Source organism: Epinephelus fuscoguttatus, linkage group LG5 (assembly GCF_011397635.1).
Source record: "Epinephelus fuscoguttatus linkage group LG5, E.fuscoguttatus.final_Chr_v1".
Classification (NCBI taxonomy): Eukaryota; Metazoa; Chordata; class Actinopteri; order Perciformes; family Serranidae; genus Epinephelus; species Epinephelus fuscoguttatus.
This window is the reverse complement of record NC_064756.1, coordinates 40,749,310-40,769,878: the sequence shown is the minus strand read 5'-3', so window position 1 is coordinate 40,769,878 and position 20,569 is coordinate 40,749,310. Positions and strand designations below refer to the sequence as shown.

The 20,569-nt window shown below is 40.7% G+C and overlaps 1 protein-coding gene across 3 annotated transcripts in view; it reads left to right on the top strand.

The window, feature by feature from the left end:
- The window catches only part of LOC125888303 (dehydrogenase/reductase SDR family member 13-like), a 39,147-nt gene that overhangs the window by 3,014 nt on the left and 15,564 nt on the right, over positions 1–20,569 (top strand). For 2 of the 3 annotated variants that reach the window (XM_049575568.1, XM_049575567.1), the window contains exons 2-5: positions 10,433–10,551; positions 12,542–12,665; positions 12,836–13,162; positions 14,261–14,490. In XM_049575568.1, coding sequence (XP_049431525.1) covers positions 10,433–10,551; positions 12,542–12,665; positions 12,836–13,162; positions 14,261–14,490 — 800 coding nt within the window. Of the gene's footprint in view, positions 1–10,432; positions 10,552–12,541; positions 12,666–12,835; positions 13,163–14,260; positions 17,210–20,569 lie in introns of those variants that run through there. The other variant, XM_049575566.1, reaches the window with a different exon arrangement.

Here is a 20,569-nt window from a genome sequence, read left to right as displayed (position 1 = left end):
AGATCAGCTGTGAAGTCCGGCAGCCTGTGGCCACTAGCTTTGCTTCTTCTTCTTCTTCTTCTTCTTCTTCTTCTTCTTCTTCTTCTTCTTCTTCTTCTTGTCTTTTAACGGTGGTTGGCAACCAGCGTATTAGGTGCATTACCGCCACCTTCTGCTCCGGAGTGTGAATCAGAGATTAGATTCTATTGTGTAAACCTGTCCGTCTAATGAATTCAGAAAACACTCTTGTACTCAGCCCACTTGGCAGACTCATCAAAGTTTTAACATTAATTTCATGTATTCCAATTTTTCTCAACTCCTCCTTCATATGCTGTCTTTCTTGGCTGTAAGTGTTGCATTCTGTGATTGCATGTGTTATTGATTCCTCTGACTGACAGTGTACACGTAAACCAGTTGGGTGTTTTCCTATTTTGTGTAGTGTACTGTTTAAATTGGAATGACCTAATTTAATCCAATTGCATATTACCTCCTCCCTCCTTGTCCTTCCTATATTCCTGTCTGTTGACTTTATATTACTGATAAATCTATATAAGAACCTTCCCCTTGTTTCATTGTCCCACCTCCCCTGCCATTCCTCCATTGACTTATTCCAGATTAATGTTCTGATCTCTGATTTACTTAACGAACTGTGTGTATTTATGGTGTCGTTTTGTAGTGCTTGTTTAGCCAGTTTATCCACCTCCTCATTCCCTTTTATACCTGCATGTGCTGGTACCCACATAAATTCAATACGCATACCTTGCTGTATGACTCTGGCGTGTACTTGTAAAATCTGGAACAGAGTATCTTGACGGCTGGATATGAAGGATGTCAGGCTGCTCAGCACTGAAACAGAATCAGAGCATATTAGGGTATTTCCTGGTTTGTTTTCTTCTATCCACTTAAGTGCCAAAAACACTGCCTACAACTCTACAGTGTAAACTCCCAAATAATCTGAGGAACGCTTTACCACATGAACCTTTCTGCATGGAAGAGAGAAAGCAGCCCCTGTTGTTTGCTGCTCTGGATCTTTAGACCCATCTGTATATATCTGAGTGTACTGAGGGTAATGCTGGTTTACATGAGCTGAGAAATCTGACATCAAGTCTTCAAATCTTCCCTTTCTCTGTCTTCCTGAGGTCCAGGAGGTACAAGTCTACTTGTGGTGTAATAAGCTTCCATGGTTACGCTTTTGGAGTTACCACTGTTGGGCTCACGTAAAGATTTTCCATCCTCATATCCTCTGCATACTGATTGCCCGCCCACCCAAAGCTAGCCTTTTGTCCTCTGCCTTGCTCCCAACACTCCTGCATTACCACTTTTGTGGGGTGTTGCTCTTGGTGCCCCTTGAGGCTAGCCCAGTAGTTGGTCATTAACTGCTTTCTCCTAATGTCCAATGGCATCTCTTTCCCCAGAACTTGCAGGGCTGGGATGGGGGTTGTTCTTACTGCTTCACAACACTGCCTCAGAGCTTGAACCTGAATTTTATTCAGTCTCTCTAGCAGACTTTTTGAGGCTGAACCATAAACCACACTCCCATAATCAAACACTGACCGGATTATTGTCACATAGATGGCTTTTAATGATAAGAAGCTAGAGCCCCATCCCATCCCATTTAAACACCTCATGATATTTTAAACCTTCTGGCATTTCTCAACTATTTTATTTATGTGATTTACCCATGTTAACTTGGAATCAAAATGAATTCCCAAGAATCTGAAAGTTTTCACCCTCTCCAATATTTTTCCATGCATCTGCAGGCTAACATCAGGAAGAGCTCTCTTTCTTGTGAAGACAACTGTATTTGTTTTCTCTACTGAAAATTTAAATCCCCAATCATATGCCCCCTGCTCGACTTTATCGATGGCTTCTTGCACCTTTCCATTAATATGCATGATGTTCCTACCCCTTTTTCACACTGCCCCATCATCAGCAAAAAGAGATCTGCCTATGTCTGGTTGGATCTGAGAGAAAACATCATTAATCATAATTGAAAAAATTAATGGGCTTATTACACTCCCTTGCGGGGTACCATTTTCCACCACACATTGACTCGATATTTCATTTCCTATCCTTACCTGGATAGTTCTATATGTCATAAAATCCTTTATCCAATTGAATATTCTCCCTCCTAACCACATTAACTTTAACTTTATGAGAAGTCCGTCTTTCCACATCATATCATAAGCTTTTTCAACATCAAAAAATACTGCTGTAACTGACTCTTATTGATTTGTGCTTTTCTAATCTAATGTTCTAAGCAAATGATAGGCTCCAAGGTTCCCCTTCCTTTTCTAAACCCACTTTGATAATGCGACAGTATTCCTTTCTTTTCTGTAAAATATGTCAACCTTTCAGTGACCATTCTTTCCATGATCTTACATACATTTGATGTGAGGGCTATTGGCCTATAATTAGAGGGCTTCGAAGGATTCTTCCCAAGTTTCCTTATAGGTACTATTACAGCCTATTTCCAAGCTTTTGGTAGCCTTCCTTCTTCCCACACTTTATTATAGAGAACCAAAAGTTTACTCAATGCCCTGTTACTAAGATGTCTCAACATTATATAACATACTAGGTCTTTTCCTGGAGAAGAATTGCCTGATTACAAATAGCTCTCTTCATTTCATCTAAAGTGAATGGAGAGTTAATTGACTCATCCTCCATAGTCATACTCCTTTCTAATGCATCTAAGTGTTGTCTTTTTGTTATTTCTCTTCTTCTTCTTCCCTCTTCTGTCAAATTTCCTGAACCATGTACTCGGACAAATGCTTTGATCATCATCTCTGATTTATCCCTCTCAGTAACTGCTAGTTGTCCTTTAGATTCTAAAACTGGATACTCCCACTCCTTTCTATTACCCCCCATTCTCTTGATCATGTTCCATAGATTTCCTACCGGAGTTGTTCTTCCAATCTTATTGCAAAAACTTTGCCAATTTTCTCTCTTTGCTTGTCTTATCGTTGTCTTTACTACAGCCTGGGCTTTCTGATGCGCAACTAAATGATTATAATTATGACTCTTCTTCAAAAGTCTAAATGCTTTGTTCCTTTCTTTTATAGCCCTGCTACACTTTTCTGTCCACCATGGAACAGCTTTCCTTAACATCCTCCCTCTACTCTTCGGGATTGACTCTAAGGCTGCCTCAGTTATTTTAGAACAAAAACTCTCATTTAACTCATCAATATCCTGATTTTCATCAACTACTGCCACTCTTTCTTCACTAATTACCTCATACTTTTTCCCAGTCTGCCTTTTCAAACACCCACCTTCCCCTTCCTCGTGTTGATAATCTTTCCACCTTAATATCTACAACTGTCATAATTGGATAGTGGTCACTTCCAACACATGACTCATACTATATTTCCCAACTACATTTCCTAGCCAAAGTATTAGACACCAACGTCAGTTCCAGAGCAGAGTCCTGTCCTGTACGTACATCTACCCTAGTACCTCTCCCATCATTCAGACACACCAACTCCTTTTCCTCTAAAAGAGCCTCTCTTGCTTGGCCATTAACATCTAGGTGCCCGCCCCCCCCCAGAGTGGATTGTGTGCATTAAAATCCCCACACCAAATTACTCTATGCCTACCCTGACCCTGAACTCCTAACAACATGTCTAGTTCAATCCTTTTACATGGATTATAATAGTTTATTATCACAACCTCCTTTACCTTACACCACACCTCCACCTCAACATATTCGTGACCTTCTCCCCTTCCCAACACTCTGTATGGTATATTTATTTTGATAAATGTCGCACACCCACCACCATTCCCTACTTCCCTATCTTGACATATGATAACATACCCTTGTAATACAAAATCTAAGTGTTGCTTCAACCAAGTCTCTTGAACACATATTACATCTGGCTTTGTCACAAAACCTTCAATAAAACTCTTAAACTCCTGTCCATTTGCAATAAGAGACCTAGCATTCCACTGGAGTATCAATACCATCAAAGGTATTAACCACATCCTTCCTGACTGGATCTTGCTTGGAGCTCATCTCTAACCTCTTCCCAAGCCACTCCTACAGGTCCAAGGTGGTGCACTGCAGATTTTACTATCAACTGAATCTTCTGCGTTTCAGACTCCACTCCCGCTGGGCTATTAATTACACCTGTGATAAATGTTACCAGCTTATTCTTCTCAACCACTAAACTGTCCTTTAAAATCTCACTGGCTCCCAACATTGGACCCCATGGATGCACCCTCTGACCCAAATCTTGTCTCTTTACTTGCTTTGCAGCTTCGGCATAAGACAATTTACTTTCCACTCTGACTTTCTGTATCTCCACTTCCTTTTTCAGTACTTCACATCCGTTGTAGGCGGCGCTGTGGGCCCGTCCACAGTTGCAGCACTTCGGCTGCACTCCCTCACCACACTTGCCATACTCATGATTCCCTCCACAGCGTGCACATCTGCATTGCTCCCTGCACCTTGAAGCTACATGCCCAAACTTTTGGCAGTTGAAACACCTCATTGGTTTCGGAACATAGTCTCTCACAATCAGGGGTCGCGTTAACCGGATATTCTTGGTCATTGACCGTTTTTTTTACAACAATGACCGGAAAATCTGAAGGCCGTTGGTCATTTTGACTGGTTGCAATTACCACCCCTGCCCACTTGGCGGCGGAGTGCACAGTCAGTGGTTTAAGTGGCTGCCGTTTTCACACTGGAGAGAAAAGGTCATTCTCCTGTCGCTCTGATGCAGCGTTGTTGACATAATGCCGTGGACACACCGGACGCAGAACCGAGGCATGGCGCCCAGCAGCGGAGGCATTTTTCAGTCAGCGCCCATGTTAACCTATCTGACTGTCCACACAGGCCGCTGAGCGGAGCGGAGCGCCCGCGGAGGCAGCGCTTCAGTTCGGCGTCTGGTCTATTTTTCACTGGAGCCGTGAGCGCTTCTGTCAAGCTGGATTGAGCGGATCGTACCAATCAGGAAGTCGGACACAAAAAAGGCGAAAGAATCCGGCCAATTTTCAAAATAAAATAACAGCATGCACTGAGGAACGTGAGGAGAAAATACTGTGTTTATAATTTAAAATAACACAACAGTATATAACCGAACACATTTTTCAATACCATAATCACTTCATTACAATTTTAATTTTGTGTCACCGAGCCTACAGACATAACTTCATAACGCCCTGGACACACCGGATGCGTTAGTGCCGTCCGGTGTGTCCGGGGCGAAGCCTAATGGCACGGGTGTGTGGATGCCTGTTCATCTTTTTGTTCATGTCCTTATTAATGCACACTTTATAACTTGCTTGTTGGATTTATTAAAAACGATTGAATGAAAACTAAATTTCTTTGAATATCTTTATTATCATTTAAAAACGAAAATTAAAATGACCGGTAAAAATAGATTATGACCGGATTTTTATGACCCTGTCGGTCAAAATGACCGGCGACAAAAAAGTCTGGCGCAACGTCTGCTCACAGCCCCAACAGCACTCGCTTTGGAATAACATCCCCTTCAAACTCAATCATTACAGTTTCCGTGTCTTTTTTGGTCCCGTTCACATTAGACCTCAGCCTCTGAACATTTAATATCATGCCCCCTTTCAAGTTATTTTTAATCTCCTCCACGCCTATGTTAAGGGGTACACCAGAAATGACACCTCTACGTCCCCTGGCCCTACCTGTCCCTCCTACTCTGCTCGTGCTGACCACTTTAATCCCCCCAATCTCTTTAAGTTTGAGAGCCTTACTTGCCTGCTCCTCCTTGTTGCATCCAATTAAAAGGTTACCATCAAGAAGTACCTTAGCAAAATCAATATTACCAATATCGCTATTTAGCATTTTGGTTAACTTTAACGGATTAACCCTGCTCATTCCCGACTGGTCACTGAATCTTACAATGCATTTTATATTTTCCTGATTCTGCCTACCAGATCCTTCCGAATTACTCCTTTCCTTTCTCTTTTCCCCCCGATTGCTCCTTACTTTTTTCCATCTTTGCCCTGAGGATCCTCCGCGTTCTCCTTCACTTCCTACCTACATACTCCCATCACTGTCTCCCCAATCAAACTTTTTCTCTGATTCATTCACGGAGCAGTTGTGCCTCACCACCGTCCCTTTTCTTCCAGTCGAGGACGCAGCCATCTCTCCGAAAACCTCTGAAACAGAGGCTCCGACAACAATCTTGGGTTTGTTTGAAATTTGAATTTCCTACACAGCAACTACTTCCGTCTCTCCACTAGCTTTGCTGCTGTTGAATGGCCACCAAGTGGAGCTAATGTTAGCTGCTAACAGCCACCGCTGCAACTATCAAGCTCCACAGATCCATTCAACAGCTCTACCATCCGCAGTCAGACACACATGGCTGATTATTTACTGCTGAATTGCAGGTCACATCTCGCACCAACAACTGACGCTGCTCCTGTGTGAGTGTTTTTGTTTGTTAGTGAAACATCCTGGTGCAGACTATTTACTGGAGTTTGCGAGCATGTCGCTCATACAGCATTTGAAGATGATTACAAGCATGGCTGTTCTCAGCCTTTTAATGTCCAATAGTCCACCATGGACATTTTTGTCACGTCTTGTCTTATCAATGAAAATGAAACATAGAGTTGATCTTAGTTTTTGTTATCAAGATCTACTTTTAGCTCGTCATCATCTCATTTTCGTCATGGAAAAAAGGATGATGAAAATTTTTGTATTAGTTTTTGTCGATGAAATTAATACTGATTTAGTGGCATCTAGTGGTGAGGATTGCAGACTGCAACCAGCTAAAACTGCCCCTGTTTAGAATTCCTTCAGTGTACATTGTTCAGAAGGTTTTTATTAGGAGCTGAATTATTAAAGCTATAGTTGGTAATGTTGGAGAGCTAGCAAGATTTGAAAGCGGCACCTCCTCTAAGCTCCATCCCCTCCTCCCCCTCCCGTCAGTGCTCCATCCAAAGCCACGGCACCGCAAGCTTGAATGTGCATCCTGCAGTAGGAGTCAGCAGGGCAGAGGAGAGCCGAGTAAAATAACAAATCCCCCCGAAGCAAACAAATAATTACCTGACAGCAACCTCTGCATCACTTTTCAGGCCCTTCCGCTCCCTCAGTTGTCTCCACCCTTCAAAAGCTGCACCAATGTTGACTATGGTTTGTCCTCTCGCTTTATCCAAAGCCTTTTTCATTGCAGCCTTTTCTGCCTCCAACTTTCTTTTCTTAGCCTGTTTAGCGGGGCAAGCCGTTACAAGTAATGCTGGAAGGGGCACTTTTGGCTGCATTTTCTCTGCCATTGTTCAGCAAGCTTATTCTCCTGCTAACTTGGTATTTCTGCTGAGGAGTGTGCTGAATATTTCCGGCAACAGTGACATGTGATGAGTGCATGCAGGGAGGAGGAAGGGAGGGACAGAGGGGGGCTCGGGCAGGACGAGACATGAAGGCATCTGATTGGTTCTTTCCACGCGCACCGATTTTTTTCATTCCTTTTTCTGAACACATTATGTATTGACTACTCTCAGGATGGAAGGACCATTTCAGTGTTTCTGAACAGGATTACCAACTATCGCTTTAAGTAATTTCACAGTAGATATTGGTGTTTTTTAATGCTGTTTGGCCTGTCTTTGACAAGCACCTGCTAATTTGTACTCATCTTTTTTTTTATCCAGACCTTTAGAGGGTTTTTACTGGGAGCTGAATTATCCACAGAGGTCTTTTCATCTTCTAAAATAAACAGACCAGATCATTTAAACTGGTAAAAAAAAATACTGAATAACACAGTTTTAGTTATAAATCAGTGTTTCTGTGACACTGTTAGGCTCATCAGAGATGGGTGGCTAGCCCAGCACCTGCTAATGTCTGCTCATCCTTTTCCACTAATAATTTAAGATCCATACATTCAGTTGGTTTTTACTGGGAGCAGAATTATCTGCAGAGGTCTTTTCCTCTCCAAAACAAATGGACCCAGTGACCCATGTAAAAAAAAAAGTGACACTGCTAAGGAGGAGGAGGGAGGAGCTGCTAACTACGGTGGCCGATGCGAAAACACAAAAACATGCATGGTCCTATCTAGAGCCAGTGTTTGTTTGTCTGTGCTACTACTTTAGAAACATGTCGGCCTTCCGCTCTCTTTGTAGATATACTTGGCTCATTCTAAGTTAACAAAAACATGACCTGTCTTATTTTTAAGTGAAATGCACCTGTGAAATGAAGAATTAATGTAACCATTCAAGTTTAAATCATTAAGTTTAATTCTGTCTTCCATCACAATACAGTGTGTTGGGTGCCATAGAACAATGTTTATTTTACTGAATTTGTATTGAAAGGAAATACTAGTTATTTCATCTCAATGCCAAGTGCATGAAAGGAGTAATGATGTGTTTATACTAAGGCTCTAATCTTCTGGTTTACAAGCTGTAATTTTGCAGGCAACATGAAATACCAGGCTTTGGAATGCCAGTTAGGAGTTAGGAGTTCAGCACAGCTCCTTGCTGTCAGTGAGTACGTTTACATGCACAAAATATTACGGATTTCGCCCTTGTTCTGAAGAAGACCATATTTTACATGGCTAATATTCCACTAATAATCCTGGTTACATGCAGTCCTGTGTACTCCAAGTAACGCGCCCCAACATGCAGTTGTCGTGATGAAATGTGTTGCCCTGTCAAATAGTGTTTGCCTCCCAGTAATGCAAAGTGCCCATGGTTAGGGTTAGGGCCAAGGGTTTGGATATGGGTTAGGTAGGGGGAAACACATATCAACTGGGAAACAGACTTCTATACAACACCTTTTATCACGTCAAAATGTAAAAAAGTGGAATGGCTGGAGCTGCTTGTCATTTTGCGTCTTTGCATTAATAGGATTTTTTCAAAGTTTCCTACCAGTTGTGTTGACTTGTTTGACCATCTGAGCAAAGCATCCCTCTTTCATTCCTTCAGCCACCTTCTTAAAAAAATGTCGGCATTGGGATATTAACAAATACCCTAAAAACTGTCGATATCTCACCCTTTCATAATGTTTTAAAGTAGGTGTGTTTCTCCTTCTGACCAGAAATGTGGGCTTTACTTTTGGGCATGCACGTCTAGACCAGCTTCGCGAACTGCTGGGGAGTTGGTTTGTGCACAACATATTCATGACAATGCACACAGCCGGCTGTTACAGACAAGAGGCCCGTGTCACAAACTGCGGCCAATAAAAACCATTTAAGACGCATGTTTGGAATGTGCTGTGTACATGTCCAAATAATGCTGTTAAACTAGGGCTGGGTGATATGGACAAAAATTCACATCTTGGTATTTACAGGCAGACTGGCGATACACAAAAAATATCTCGGCTACATGTTTTTAGTTGCAAGTCAAAGTCAAATTTTAGATGTCTCCAGCACTTTTATAAACCCAGACTGTGATCAAAATAAAATGCAAAGACAGGGATTTCATTACCCTTTTTGAAAATAGACAGCTGCACAACATTTAAATGAAAAATGATATAAATTAAATAGCAGGGCTGTACGTTAACGTTTTGAACATACCATTGGAGCCACAGAGGTTTAAAGTTTTACAGCACAGACCACAAAAGTATATCACTAGTATAAAAGTAGGCCTAAATCCATTGGAATTTAAAACAATTAAAAATCTTTGTGATTTAAATATTTTTATTTATTTAGGCTATTAATCTTATTTATGCACAGAGCATAAACAGAGAGACTGAGGGAGAGAAGGAGCGAGAGACACTTTGTCCGTGTTATGCACATCTTGTGTTTGAAACGCCTGGGTTGTTTTTTTAAACAGATTTGTCGCCTGCAGGCACTGTCTCAGTGTCACACAACAGACTACAACTGCCAAGGACGATGATGTTCTATGATCCACCTCACACACTAACTAGCAAACAAACGTTCACCTGACACAATCAAGCAGCTCTGTTTCCCACACATGCAGCACAGCGCTGGATTGCACATGTGCTACTGTGGTTATTTCACTCAACTCACAGTGCTAGTGTAGCACGTGCAATATCTGGACTGATGTCATACTGTAGACTAATGAACAGACAGGTTAAACAGAGTAGCAGTTCTATATCTCTTTTATTGTGGCTGAAGAACTTGTGAGTGAGTGAGTGAGTGAGTGAGTGGGGCGGAGCTGTACAGAGAGTGTGTCAGAGGAGAGATGCACACTGACCGGCGTTACGTAATGCTACTTGACCCTATATCGATAAACAGTGTTGTTTAAATCTATATCTTGCTTGGAAATATATCCATATATCTCACATAGTGGTTACATTGCCGAGCCCTATATTAAAACCTAAATACAGTAGTATCAACATGTCCCAAATGTCTTAATTGTAAATTTGCCACGTTTAGAAGAAGGCCTAATTTGGAACATCCAAAAAACATATGTTCTTAACATGACCTGCATCAATTTCAGATTTTCTGAATGATAGTGGAAAATTAGTGTGCATGTAAACATAGCCGGTGTTATGTTGAGGTTGATGTATGGTTTTCCTGCACAGGAAGCAACACTGGCATCGGCAAGGCCACGGCTCTGGAACTGGCAAAGAGAGGAGCCAGGGTGATCCTAGCCTGCCGCAACAAGGACAAAGCTGAGTCAGCTGCATATGACATCCGTAGAGTAAGTACTCTGATAACTATAGATTGCTGAAAAGTAGACATTGGAGGCCGCTGTTCTGTCATTCATGAAGAGCACTAAGAATTCCAATTCAGATGTCACTTGTTAGTAATATTTATGTATCTAAAAATTGTTACTAAATAGTATTTAATCCAGATAAACTCCAAAGTGTGGACTCTATTCAGCCTACTCTACCAATGATGTAAATGATAACCTCTCATTATTATTCAATACAGTTCACAAACTGCAGCTTTCAAAATGATCAAACAGTTGAATCAGCATCTCTAAAATAGTCTCAACATGAGGTGAACAGTAGAAACATCATGAAGTCGAAATTAATAGTTTTATTAGACTGCATTAGCTCAGCATCCCTAATAAACTGGCACCTGATTGTAGTATTTATACAGTTACATACATTTTTTTTGTTGAGACTGCATCCCAGAACCAGCACCTTTGTACCTAACCTACAGTTGGACTTGCCCATAGCCCTTGCACATCTGTAATAATGTGGAAGGGAGATGTTGTGATAATTACGATGTGCAGGTGTTTTTTTCTAATCAATTTAAACACAGTAACTGCCCGTGAAATGACCTGAGCCTTCAAGAGACTTAACACTGTCAAGACCACCCAGCCTGCGGGAAACATTGTTTTCTATATCAGTCAATCAATCAATCAATCAATTTTATTTCTAAAGCCCAATATCACAAATCACAATTTGTCTCACAGGGCTTTACAGCATACGACATCCCTCTCTCCTTAGGATCCTCGCAGTGGATAAGGATAAACTCTGCAAAAAACCCCCTTTAACAGGGAAAAAAATAGTAGAAACCTCAGGAAGAGCAACTGAGGAGGGATCCCTCTTCCAGGACGACAGACGTGCAATAGATGTCGTACAGAACAGATCAACATAATAAATTAACAGTAATCCGTATGACACAATGAGACAGAGAGAGAGAGAGAGAGAGAGAGAGAGAGAGAGAGAGAGAGAGAGACAGAGAGAATGTAGGACAGATGGTAATTATAATAGCTTACAACAACATTAATTAAAGTAATAATATTATAATAATAATTACAGCTATTGTGGTACAATATGTTGAAAGCATATATTAATATCTGATAGTATATGTGACAATAATCATATGTGTATAATAACAGTAGAAGTATGACTAATGATAACAGCAGCAGCAGGAGGCATCTGGCAGGACCACGGCAGCAGCACAACTACATGTGTCACACCATCCAGGCACTGCTGCGATTTGAGTTAACCTGTGAGACAGTGGAGCACAAAGGCTCCAGAGAAGAAGCCGAGTTAGTGACATGCAGTACAGCCAAGTTAGCGAGATGCAGTAACAGGACATGAGTGTCAGCAAGGGAGAGAGAGAGAAGGAGAGAAGGTGCTTGGTGTATTATAGGAGGTCCCCCGGCAGACTAAGCCTAAGTCAGTCTAACTAGGGGCTGGTACAAGCCAAGCCTGAGCCAGCCCTAACTATAAGCTTTATCAAAGAGGAAAGTCTTAAGTCTAGTCTTAAATGGGCACTATGAGCTCTCTAAGATATGACGGAGTCTGACCATTTAGAGCTTTATAAGTTAGGAGTAGGATTTAAATTCAATTCTGGATTTTACAGGGAGCCAGTGCAGAGAAGCTAAAACAGGAGAAATATGATCTTGTTTCTAAGTTCCTGTTAGTACACGTGCTGCTGCATTCTGAATTAGCTGGAGAGTTTTTAAGGACTTACTAGAGCTACCTGATAATAGGGAGTTACAGTAATCCAGCCTTGAGGTAACAAAAGCGTGGACCAATTTTTATATATATATATATATATTGGTCCAAGCTATATATATATCTATATCTATATCTATATCTATATATATATATATATATATATATATATATATATATATATATATATATATATACGTTTTCATCAGTAATGTTCAGTTCTGTTAGATGTGTGTATTACAGCCAGACTGAGACAGCATATATGTCCTTCAGGAGAGTGGGAACAATCAGGTGGTGTTCATGCAGTTGGATCTCGCGAGTTTCAAGTCTGTTCGCAGCTTTGCTGAAATTTTCCTGAAGTCTGAACCCAGACTGGACATCCTCATCAACAACGCAGGTGAGGATGGTAAAATGCTGTGGATTATCCCTCCTTGGTACATTATTATTTCAACATAAAAACAAGATAAAAATGCACAGGTAAAGGAAACAAAATCAGTTACATTTGTCTTTATCACAACAGTGCTGTAAAATTGAATCACACAGACTGATTGAACCCCTCTGGTTCAGGTGTGATGGGTCCAGGACGTACTGAGGATGGATTTGGCATGGCGTTTGGGGTTAACCACCTGGGTCACTTCCTGCTCACCAACCTTCTCCTGGAGCGCCTGCAGCAGTGTGGTCCCAGTCGCGTGCTCACCGTGGCCGCACTGCTGCACTGCTTTGGCAGCCTTGACTTCCCTCTGTTGGCTTCCAGGAAGGACTTAGTATCTGGTCAGTCCACCTGGGACAACTTTCAAGCCTACTGCAACAGCAAGCTGTGTAATGTGCTGTTCACCAGGGAGCTGGCCAACAGGCTGGAGGGTACCGGTGTCACCTGTTACAGCCTCCACCCAGGTCAGTGCCTTCTGCACATTTTATAAAGGAATGTTGGCTGAGGTAACAGATCCTCTGGCAGTTATTTTAGAAGTTAAAACCAAGCTGGGAAGCATTTTCATTTGCACTTGTCTCTTCTGTTTTACAGTTTCAAGTCTGTTGTGCCCCTCACCACTGCACACAAGTCCACAAGGCTATTAGCTATTTTAATGCTAACAAGAAATGACAGAATGTTGACATCTTTCAATCAGACCATATAGTTTAAATCGTCAGAGAATGTTAGTGAAAGTGAAGAGCACTTATTTTCTGAAGCTGTTTTCAGATATGGAATAGATTGCATTACTGGCTTCACCTATTTATTACAATGATGGCCTTCTGTTGTAAATGTATGTAAATGTGCCATTATAGCTTCATTTAGACATGACATATGCAGGAGACACAGTACTAGTATGATATTGTCACCTGTTGCACGAGAGGAAGCATGTCACTGCTGAAAAACAGCAGTAGTTGGAAAAAAAAAAGTCATTTTTTCTTGTTAACAGGCTGAATCAGTGATGGATTTTAATTCAGTTGAAGCCTTAATTAAAGATATACTACTGGGGATTGTAAATCACTGTTTGTAAACACTGAAAAAGAGAGTAAAAACCAACCCCAGATTCACCCTTGTTTGGCATTTTGCCTTATGCAGGTGGGACACAGGTAATATTGCAAAAGCAATATTTGCTTTTTTCTTTGCATTTTGACTTCGCAACTCACTATCCTCAACTGAAAGCATCTGGTGATATCTGATGTTGATATGCCAGTCATTATTAACACAGTGGCAGCTTCTCACAGTGGCATCAACAGATCTTCAAAAAATCATTTAATTGTCTCACTGTACAGAGTGTACAGTTTGCTTTTAGTCTTTAAATCAGGAAGCGAACTACATTTTCTAGTCATAGTCATTGTTGTTCACACTTGTTGTTGCTTAAGTATGGCTGCCACTAGATCATATTAATGTCAGAACAGTATCTGAGTGTACATCTTGCAACTGAAAGAACAAATTACCTGCAAGCCAAGCTGTGTTTGACAGTAGCCATGAAGCCAAACCTTATACGTTTGTATCATCTCCTCTTCCAGGAGTCATCTACACAGAACTGTGTCGCAGTCTGAGCCTGTGGCAGCAGCTTCTCCTGATGCCCTTGGCCAAGCTCTTCTTCCTGGATCCTGAGGGGGGGTCTCAGACCACCCTGCACTGTGCCCTGCAGGAGGGCATTGAGTCCTTCAGCGGACGCTACTTCTCTAACTGTGCACTGCAACAGGTGGGAGCCAAGGGACGAGATGATGCTCTGGCAAAGAAGCTGTGGGAAGTGAGTGAGAGGTTAACTGGTTTATCGTAACAGACTGAATCCTTATCCAGTGTTATCGCTCTGTGCCTTATCAGAGACCTTAACAGACCTCCAGTGTCACCGTCGTACTGTTGGTCTGTTTCTTTAAGGGCTGGTTTCTAATGGTCTTATACATGTTTGACACAGGGAACAGAAAGCAGTGCAGTGTTTTACTATTTCTATTATCTGCATAACCTTACATTTGTTCCTGTTGTTTAATAAATGGCAGTTATCCAAAAAGACATGTCATGATTGCACTTGTGGTTCAAGCACATTTTCCTACTGAAATGTTACTCGGCCAGTATGAAGAAAAATTGCTTTTGGGTAAATGCTCCATCAGACTAGAAAGTGCCACTGCAAATGTCCTTCCTCTGCTCTAAATAAATGGTGCTGGCTCCTCAGTGACACTTGCTGTTCTTACTGGACAACACATTAGCACAGTTAATCCAAGATAACATATTATATTTATACCATTTACTTTTGTCTCACAACTGTCTGCAAACCATTCCACATCTCACGTGGAGCAGTTTATACCACAAAGGGGAAATAATATGAAACGAGATATGCAACACGGCTAATATGATAGCCGAGAGGTCAACCTGTCAAGACAGTTTGGTCAAAGGTACAAATTCACACGTTAGAATCATAGACTGTATAAAAAAGATGGACAATATGACAGTCCCTCAAAAGTGAAGCCAAAACATCTGAGTCACCCCCAGTGGCTGGCTACAATATAGGTCACAAACTCCGCCCCCTCCATGTTAGTGGATGGGAATGAGCCAATCTAAAAACTCAAGTACATGTCTGTTCTTACCACGCTGATGTTTGTTTAAGTCTTCCTTTTTTTGATGTGTGGTTCTAATTATTATTTGATGCAATAAAAAGGGGATTGATATCATGATTGACAGCTCTGTGTGACAGTTGGTGTGCTTGCTAGCTATGGTGCTACTCATAAGGCCGGCTGTGGTTCAGAGGCGGAGCAGGTTGTCCACTAATTGGAAGATTGGCGGTTCAATCCCTAGCACCTTCAGTCTGCATGTCGAAGTGTCCTTGGACAAGATACTGAACCCCAAATTACTCCCGATGGCTGTTCGGTTCCACCAGTGTGTGAGTGGGTGAATGTGACATGAAGTGTAAAAGCGCTTTGAGTGGTCAGAGGACTAGAAAGGCGCTATACAAGTGTAGCCCATTTACCATTCTTGATTGGGTTCTACAGATGTTTGGGTGGTAACTCTGCACCACAGAGATTGCTACTGCTTAGACTCTGGCTCCAAATCACATCAGCAGTGCAAGATGGCAGCGGCCGTATCCGGGATATTTTGGCTTCATTTTTGTACAGTGGGGGTACAGCAGAGATGCACTGTCTCTCTTTATGTACAGTCTATGGTCAAAATTCACCAAAGTTTAAATCTTCATAAAACATTAGGACATATTTTGTTGACAAAATCCACTGATGATGGTAGTTCCATTGAAATGAACTGCTTTCTATCACAATTTTTAAATCATGATATTTTGGCTTGACTGGGCCCCAATGTGAGATGTCTACCAACTATCAGCACCAGTGTGGTGTTTTACAAACTACTACTACTTTACTACTTAATCTTCAAGCTGTACTGTAGCACTTAAAATATTTATGATGCTGTAAATGCTGTGTCAGCAGCAGTGGTGGAGGAAGTATTCAGATCCTTTACTTAGTACTAATACCACATTGTAAAACTCGGTATGGTAAACGAGTATGTGTGTAAAGTTATGAAGTGTGTCTGTTACGCTAGAAGAGTCAGAGTTTGGGACGGAGTCTTTTACCCCCTGGAGTGTTACCGGGGTTTTTGGAGTGCTCAAATAAACTGGCCTTTTTCCCGAACGCTCCTCTGGTCTCCTGCTCGTGAGGGATTCATTACAATATCGTAACATGGTTTAGATTTCTAAATAAACATTCACCTCGTCGCTAGATAGACCTACTCCTGAAAAAGTTGTGCGCAAGGCTTTTTGTCCCTACAAGGCCACCGTCATTTACCTGACGGGAGGGGTGAGCGAGTGAGCCCTGCAATCTAGAATTTGACCACTGATGTCACTGTTTTCAAACCATTTTACACACTGGCCCTTTAGTACTAAAAGTAACAGTACTCATACAGAAGCATTTTAATAAATTTAATAAATAAAAATAATTAAACTAATTCAAAGGAAAAGCAGCAAGCCCTCATATTTGAGAAGCTGGAAATATGAAATGTTTTTTGCATAAAAAATGACAAACAATTATCAAAATAGTTGCCAGGGTAGGGTAATCGTTTCAGATGCACTTGTAGATTTCCATTTAGTTTGTGTGCAAAAGTCTTAATTTGTAAAGTTACTAAAATGATCAGATAACTGTAGTAGAGTAAAATGTACAATATTTTTTGTAGTGGTGCAGAGGCAGAAAGTAACATGAACTCAAAATACTCAGAGTAAAAGTACCTCAAATTTGTACTTAAGTACAGTACTTGAGTAAATGTACTTAGTTACAATCAAGCACTGGTTAGCATAGGGACACACAGTAAGTGAAATTACAGTAATTGGGATAAGTGGAGAAACTATAGTAGTGCTTCTTTAGCCCACAAATTTAATAATCCAATCATTTTATGTTCCCCAAATTTAAAACTTTAGTTTGCTTTTGTTGGGCAACACTTTGTGGACGGTGAAAACGAGAGGCTGTTTTTTTTTTTTTCTCTTGGTGAAAGTGCTCTAGACCATTTGTAAAATTCTCAAACGCAAAAAAAAAAACGAAAAGAAAACATTGGTAAATTCCAGAAATCAATAAGTTTGAGCCAAATTACACCAAATCATAGACACGGCCAAAAATAGAGAGAATTTGTTCATATATCATTTCTTGCATGAATCTCAATATCACTGACTCTCGGTGGTTGGAGATACTTTTCACATTCTGCTGCTGTCGATGACCCTGTTGTGTTAAACCTGTGCTAATAAAGTTTGTTAACTCCTGAGACAGTATAAAGTGAGTTATTTAAGAACAGAGAACAAAACTGCAGATTTTTTTTTTTTTTATGATCTGCCACATCGCTCCATGTTTCTACATGTCCAGTGGTTTTCTACAGAAGGACAGACGGCTGTGCTTGTACCAGATTTTATCAGTGATTGTCATCTTCAACTCTGATCGCTATTGGTCACAAATTCCAGCCATTCAAAATATGTCACTTACAATAACAAATGACTCAAAAAACTATCCAGCCTAGTTAGAATGACTCTGCAGAAATCAGCGAATTACATGGGAACTGACTTTGACCTAACTGCAGTAGGTAACTTTTACATAAAAGACAAATTGCAGAGGTATATAGGTTGAAGTCAGTGACTAACTATTTAACAACACAAGGAAATGTGTTTTCTGTTAGGGAGGTTTCGGTAACATCTTGTTAGAGGTGGTGGGGTGTGTAGGAGGAACACCCCTTTTGAACTTCCCCTGAACCGGGATTATAAATGAACAGACCAACGAGAGACCATCGGAGGGTCAAATGTTTAGGACAAACACTCCTCTCAGCCATATGCCAAGAAGAGGTAAAAAGGTCACTTGAGACTCCTCTTCCTCCCTGTCACCCCAGGAAATCACATCCTCCACTCTCTTACCAAGTGTTTCTGTTGTAACAGACTTGAAATGTCTCTTGGAAGTAAAATTATACATTTTATCCATGTTTTAACATTGTAAGTTTGTATAATCCTTGTTTGTTAGTTGAATGATGTTTTTTTTTATCTTGTAAGCCAAAATATCAGAAAATTACGAGTTAAGCATTTTAATCCCTCATCTAACATGGAGCCATACTGCCATCTTGTGACGGTAGTTAAGCGGGACTCCCTTAAACCAAGAAAAAAAAGAGATTCTTGTTACTGGAGCAAAAGCAGAGAGAGAAAAACTGTCTAACCACCTAAAATTATTTGCACTGAACACCAAGGAACATGTAAAAAAAAAAAACCTTGGTGTTATCGTTGATCCTGACCTCAACTTTGAACAACACATTAAAACTTGAGTAAAGTGTCCTTTTATCACTTGAGGATATTGCCAAAGTCAGACCGTTTCTCTCTCATGCAGATAGAGAAAAGCTGATACGTGCTTTTATCTCCAGCCGACTGGGCTATTGTAACACTCTTCTGTCTGGTGTCTCCAAGAAAACCATTGATAAGATAAAGCTCGTACAGAATGCAGCAACATGTGTTCTGACAAAAAAACAAACAAACAGAGAGCCCATATTACTCCAATCTTAAAATCATTACAAAGTTACCTGTCTGTCACAGAATTAATTTTAAAATTCTTTTATTGGTTTTTTAATCACTGAATGGCCTTGCCCCATCTTATCTGTCTGACATGATCAAGATGTATGTGCCTGCTAGGTCCCTATCGTTTTGATTGCTCCAGAGGTCAGAACTAAAGGGCATGGAGAGGCAGCCTAAGGGCTTTTTTGTTTATTTATTTATTTATCATTATTATTAACAATAATAATGATAATTTATATATGGTTTAATCCTTCCTTTATCAAAAATGTTTTGATTGTCATTTATGTGATTATAATTTTATGCATGAATTGTGCTGTATAAATGAAGCTATTATTATTGTTGTTGTTATTGTCATTGTTATCGTTATTATTATTATTATTATTATTATTATGTGTTAAAGAAAGTTGCATCTTTATTATACATTGGCAAATGACTGCCAGCAGAACAGCGTCTTTAGGCTGCTATGAGAGTTACCAGTCTTGCTGGGCAGGAGAGGCAGACCAAATACAACAACTGGACTTGGTCCAACAACTGTAAGACAGAGACAAGTCTAGGTCAAAACACTCATGAGAACATTTAAGTGAAGCATTTATATGTCACACACACATCAGCAGAATCACTATATACCCAAACACATCCTTACATTTAACTGCATGACACATTAAAGGATATGTACAGTAAACCAGTAAACAATCTGAATCCAGTAGAGGCTGTCTATGTCCAGTGTGTCCACACGGGGGCAATAGTGTAGCACAGTTCGAACGACATCTCTTTATGCTGCTCCTTGGCCGTTGTTGCTTGGAGCAAGGTTGTTGAGGACCTTAACCCAGCAGACCTATGGATTCTGTTCATTATGAGAGCTGATTATTAACACGGGTAGGCATGAAAGCCGGGTCAGTTGTGTGTGTTAAGAGAGGTGCTCTTGTAATTACTCAGTAGGACATTCTTCTGTGCAGGCTTCTCCTTTAACCTCAGTGTTGGTGGGGAGGAACACACTTCCACGATCGATTCCTATCTCCTCCTGCCTTCAACTATCCCTCTGTCCCCTTCCTTCATCGCCTCCCACTCCTGACCCCCACCCACGCTGTCTCTGCTGCATGCTGGAAGGACCTGTGGTAAACTTGAATCCTCATTGAGAAACACCTTTAATGACAATCTTTTCTTTATGTAGTTACGGTTCAGCACTTCACTTCACCTGTTCCAGCAAACAGTTATAGGCTAGAGGTCATTAAGCTCAACATTAACCCAAACAAGAATACAAAGTTCAACACAAACAGTTACAATGAAGACAGTGACAGATGCAAGACATTATTTCTGGAAGTTTATGATGCCATTCAGTTTTTTTTTTTTAACAGAATTTCACTCCCCTCTACTGTTTCTTGGATTCAAGTAGAAATCTTCAGACCTTAGCAAATGAAACAAAAAACACTCTGCATAGCCAGATTGCGCTAAAGGCAGGAGAGAACAAGAGTTTTTCTATCAACTGGGTGAACCAACCTTTTACTGGAATATCAAAGAATAAAAATACCACTCCTTGAACTTGGAAATTTCTCAAACAAAATATTTTTCTTTCACAAGCTGTATGCTATTGTCTTGTTCTGGTGGCACCTAGCTTTGCATGGCATGGCATGGCAGGATTCAAGCTTGAATGTACACTCTGCAGGATTTTCTTAAAAAAACAATGTTTAGACTCATACAAAAGTATTCCCCCTCAAACATCACTTAAGTATGTAATGATGTATTTATCTGCAGAGACTCCACCCTCTGCATTCTCATTTTTTAAGCCAGCACAAAGATAGTGGTA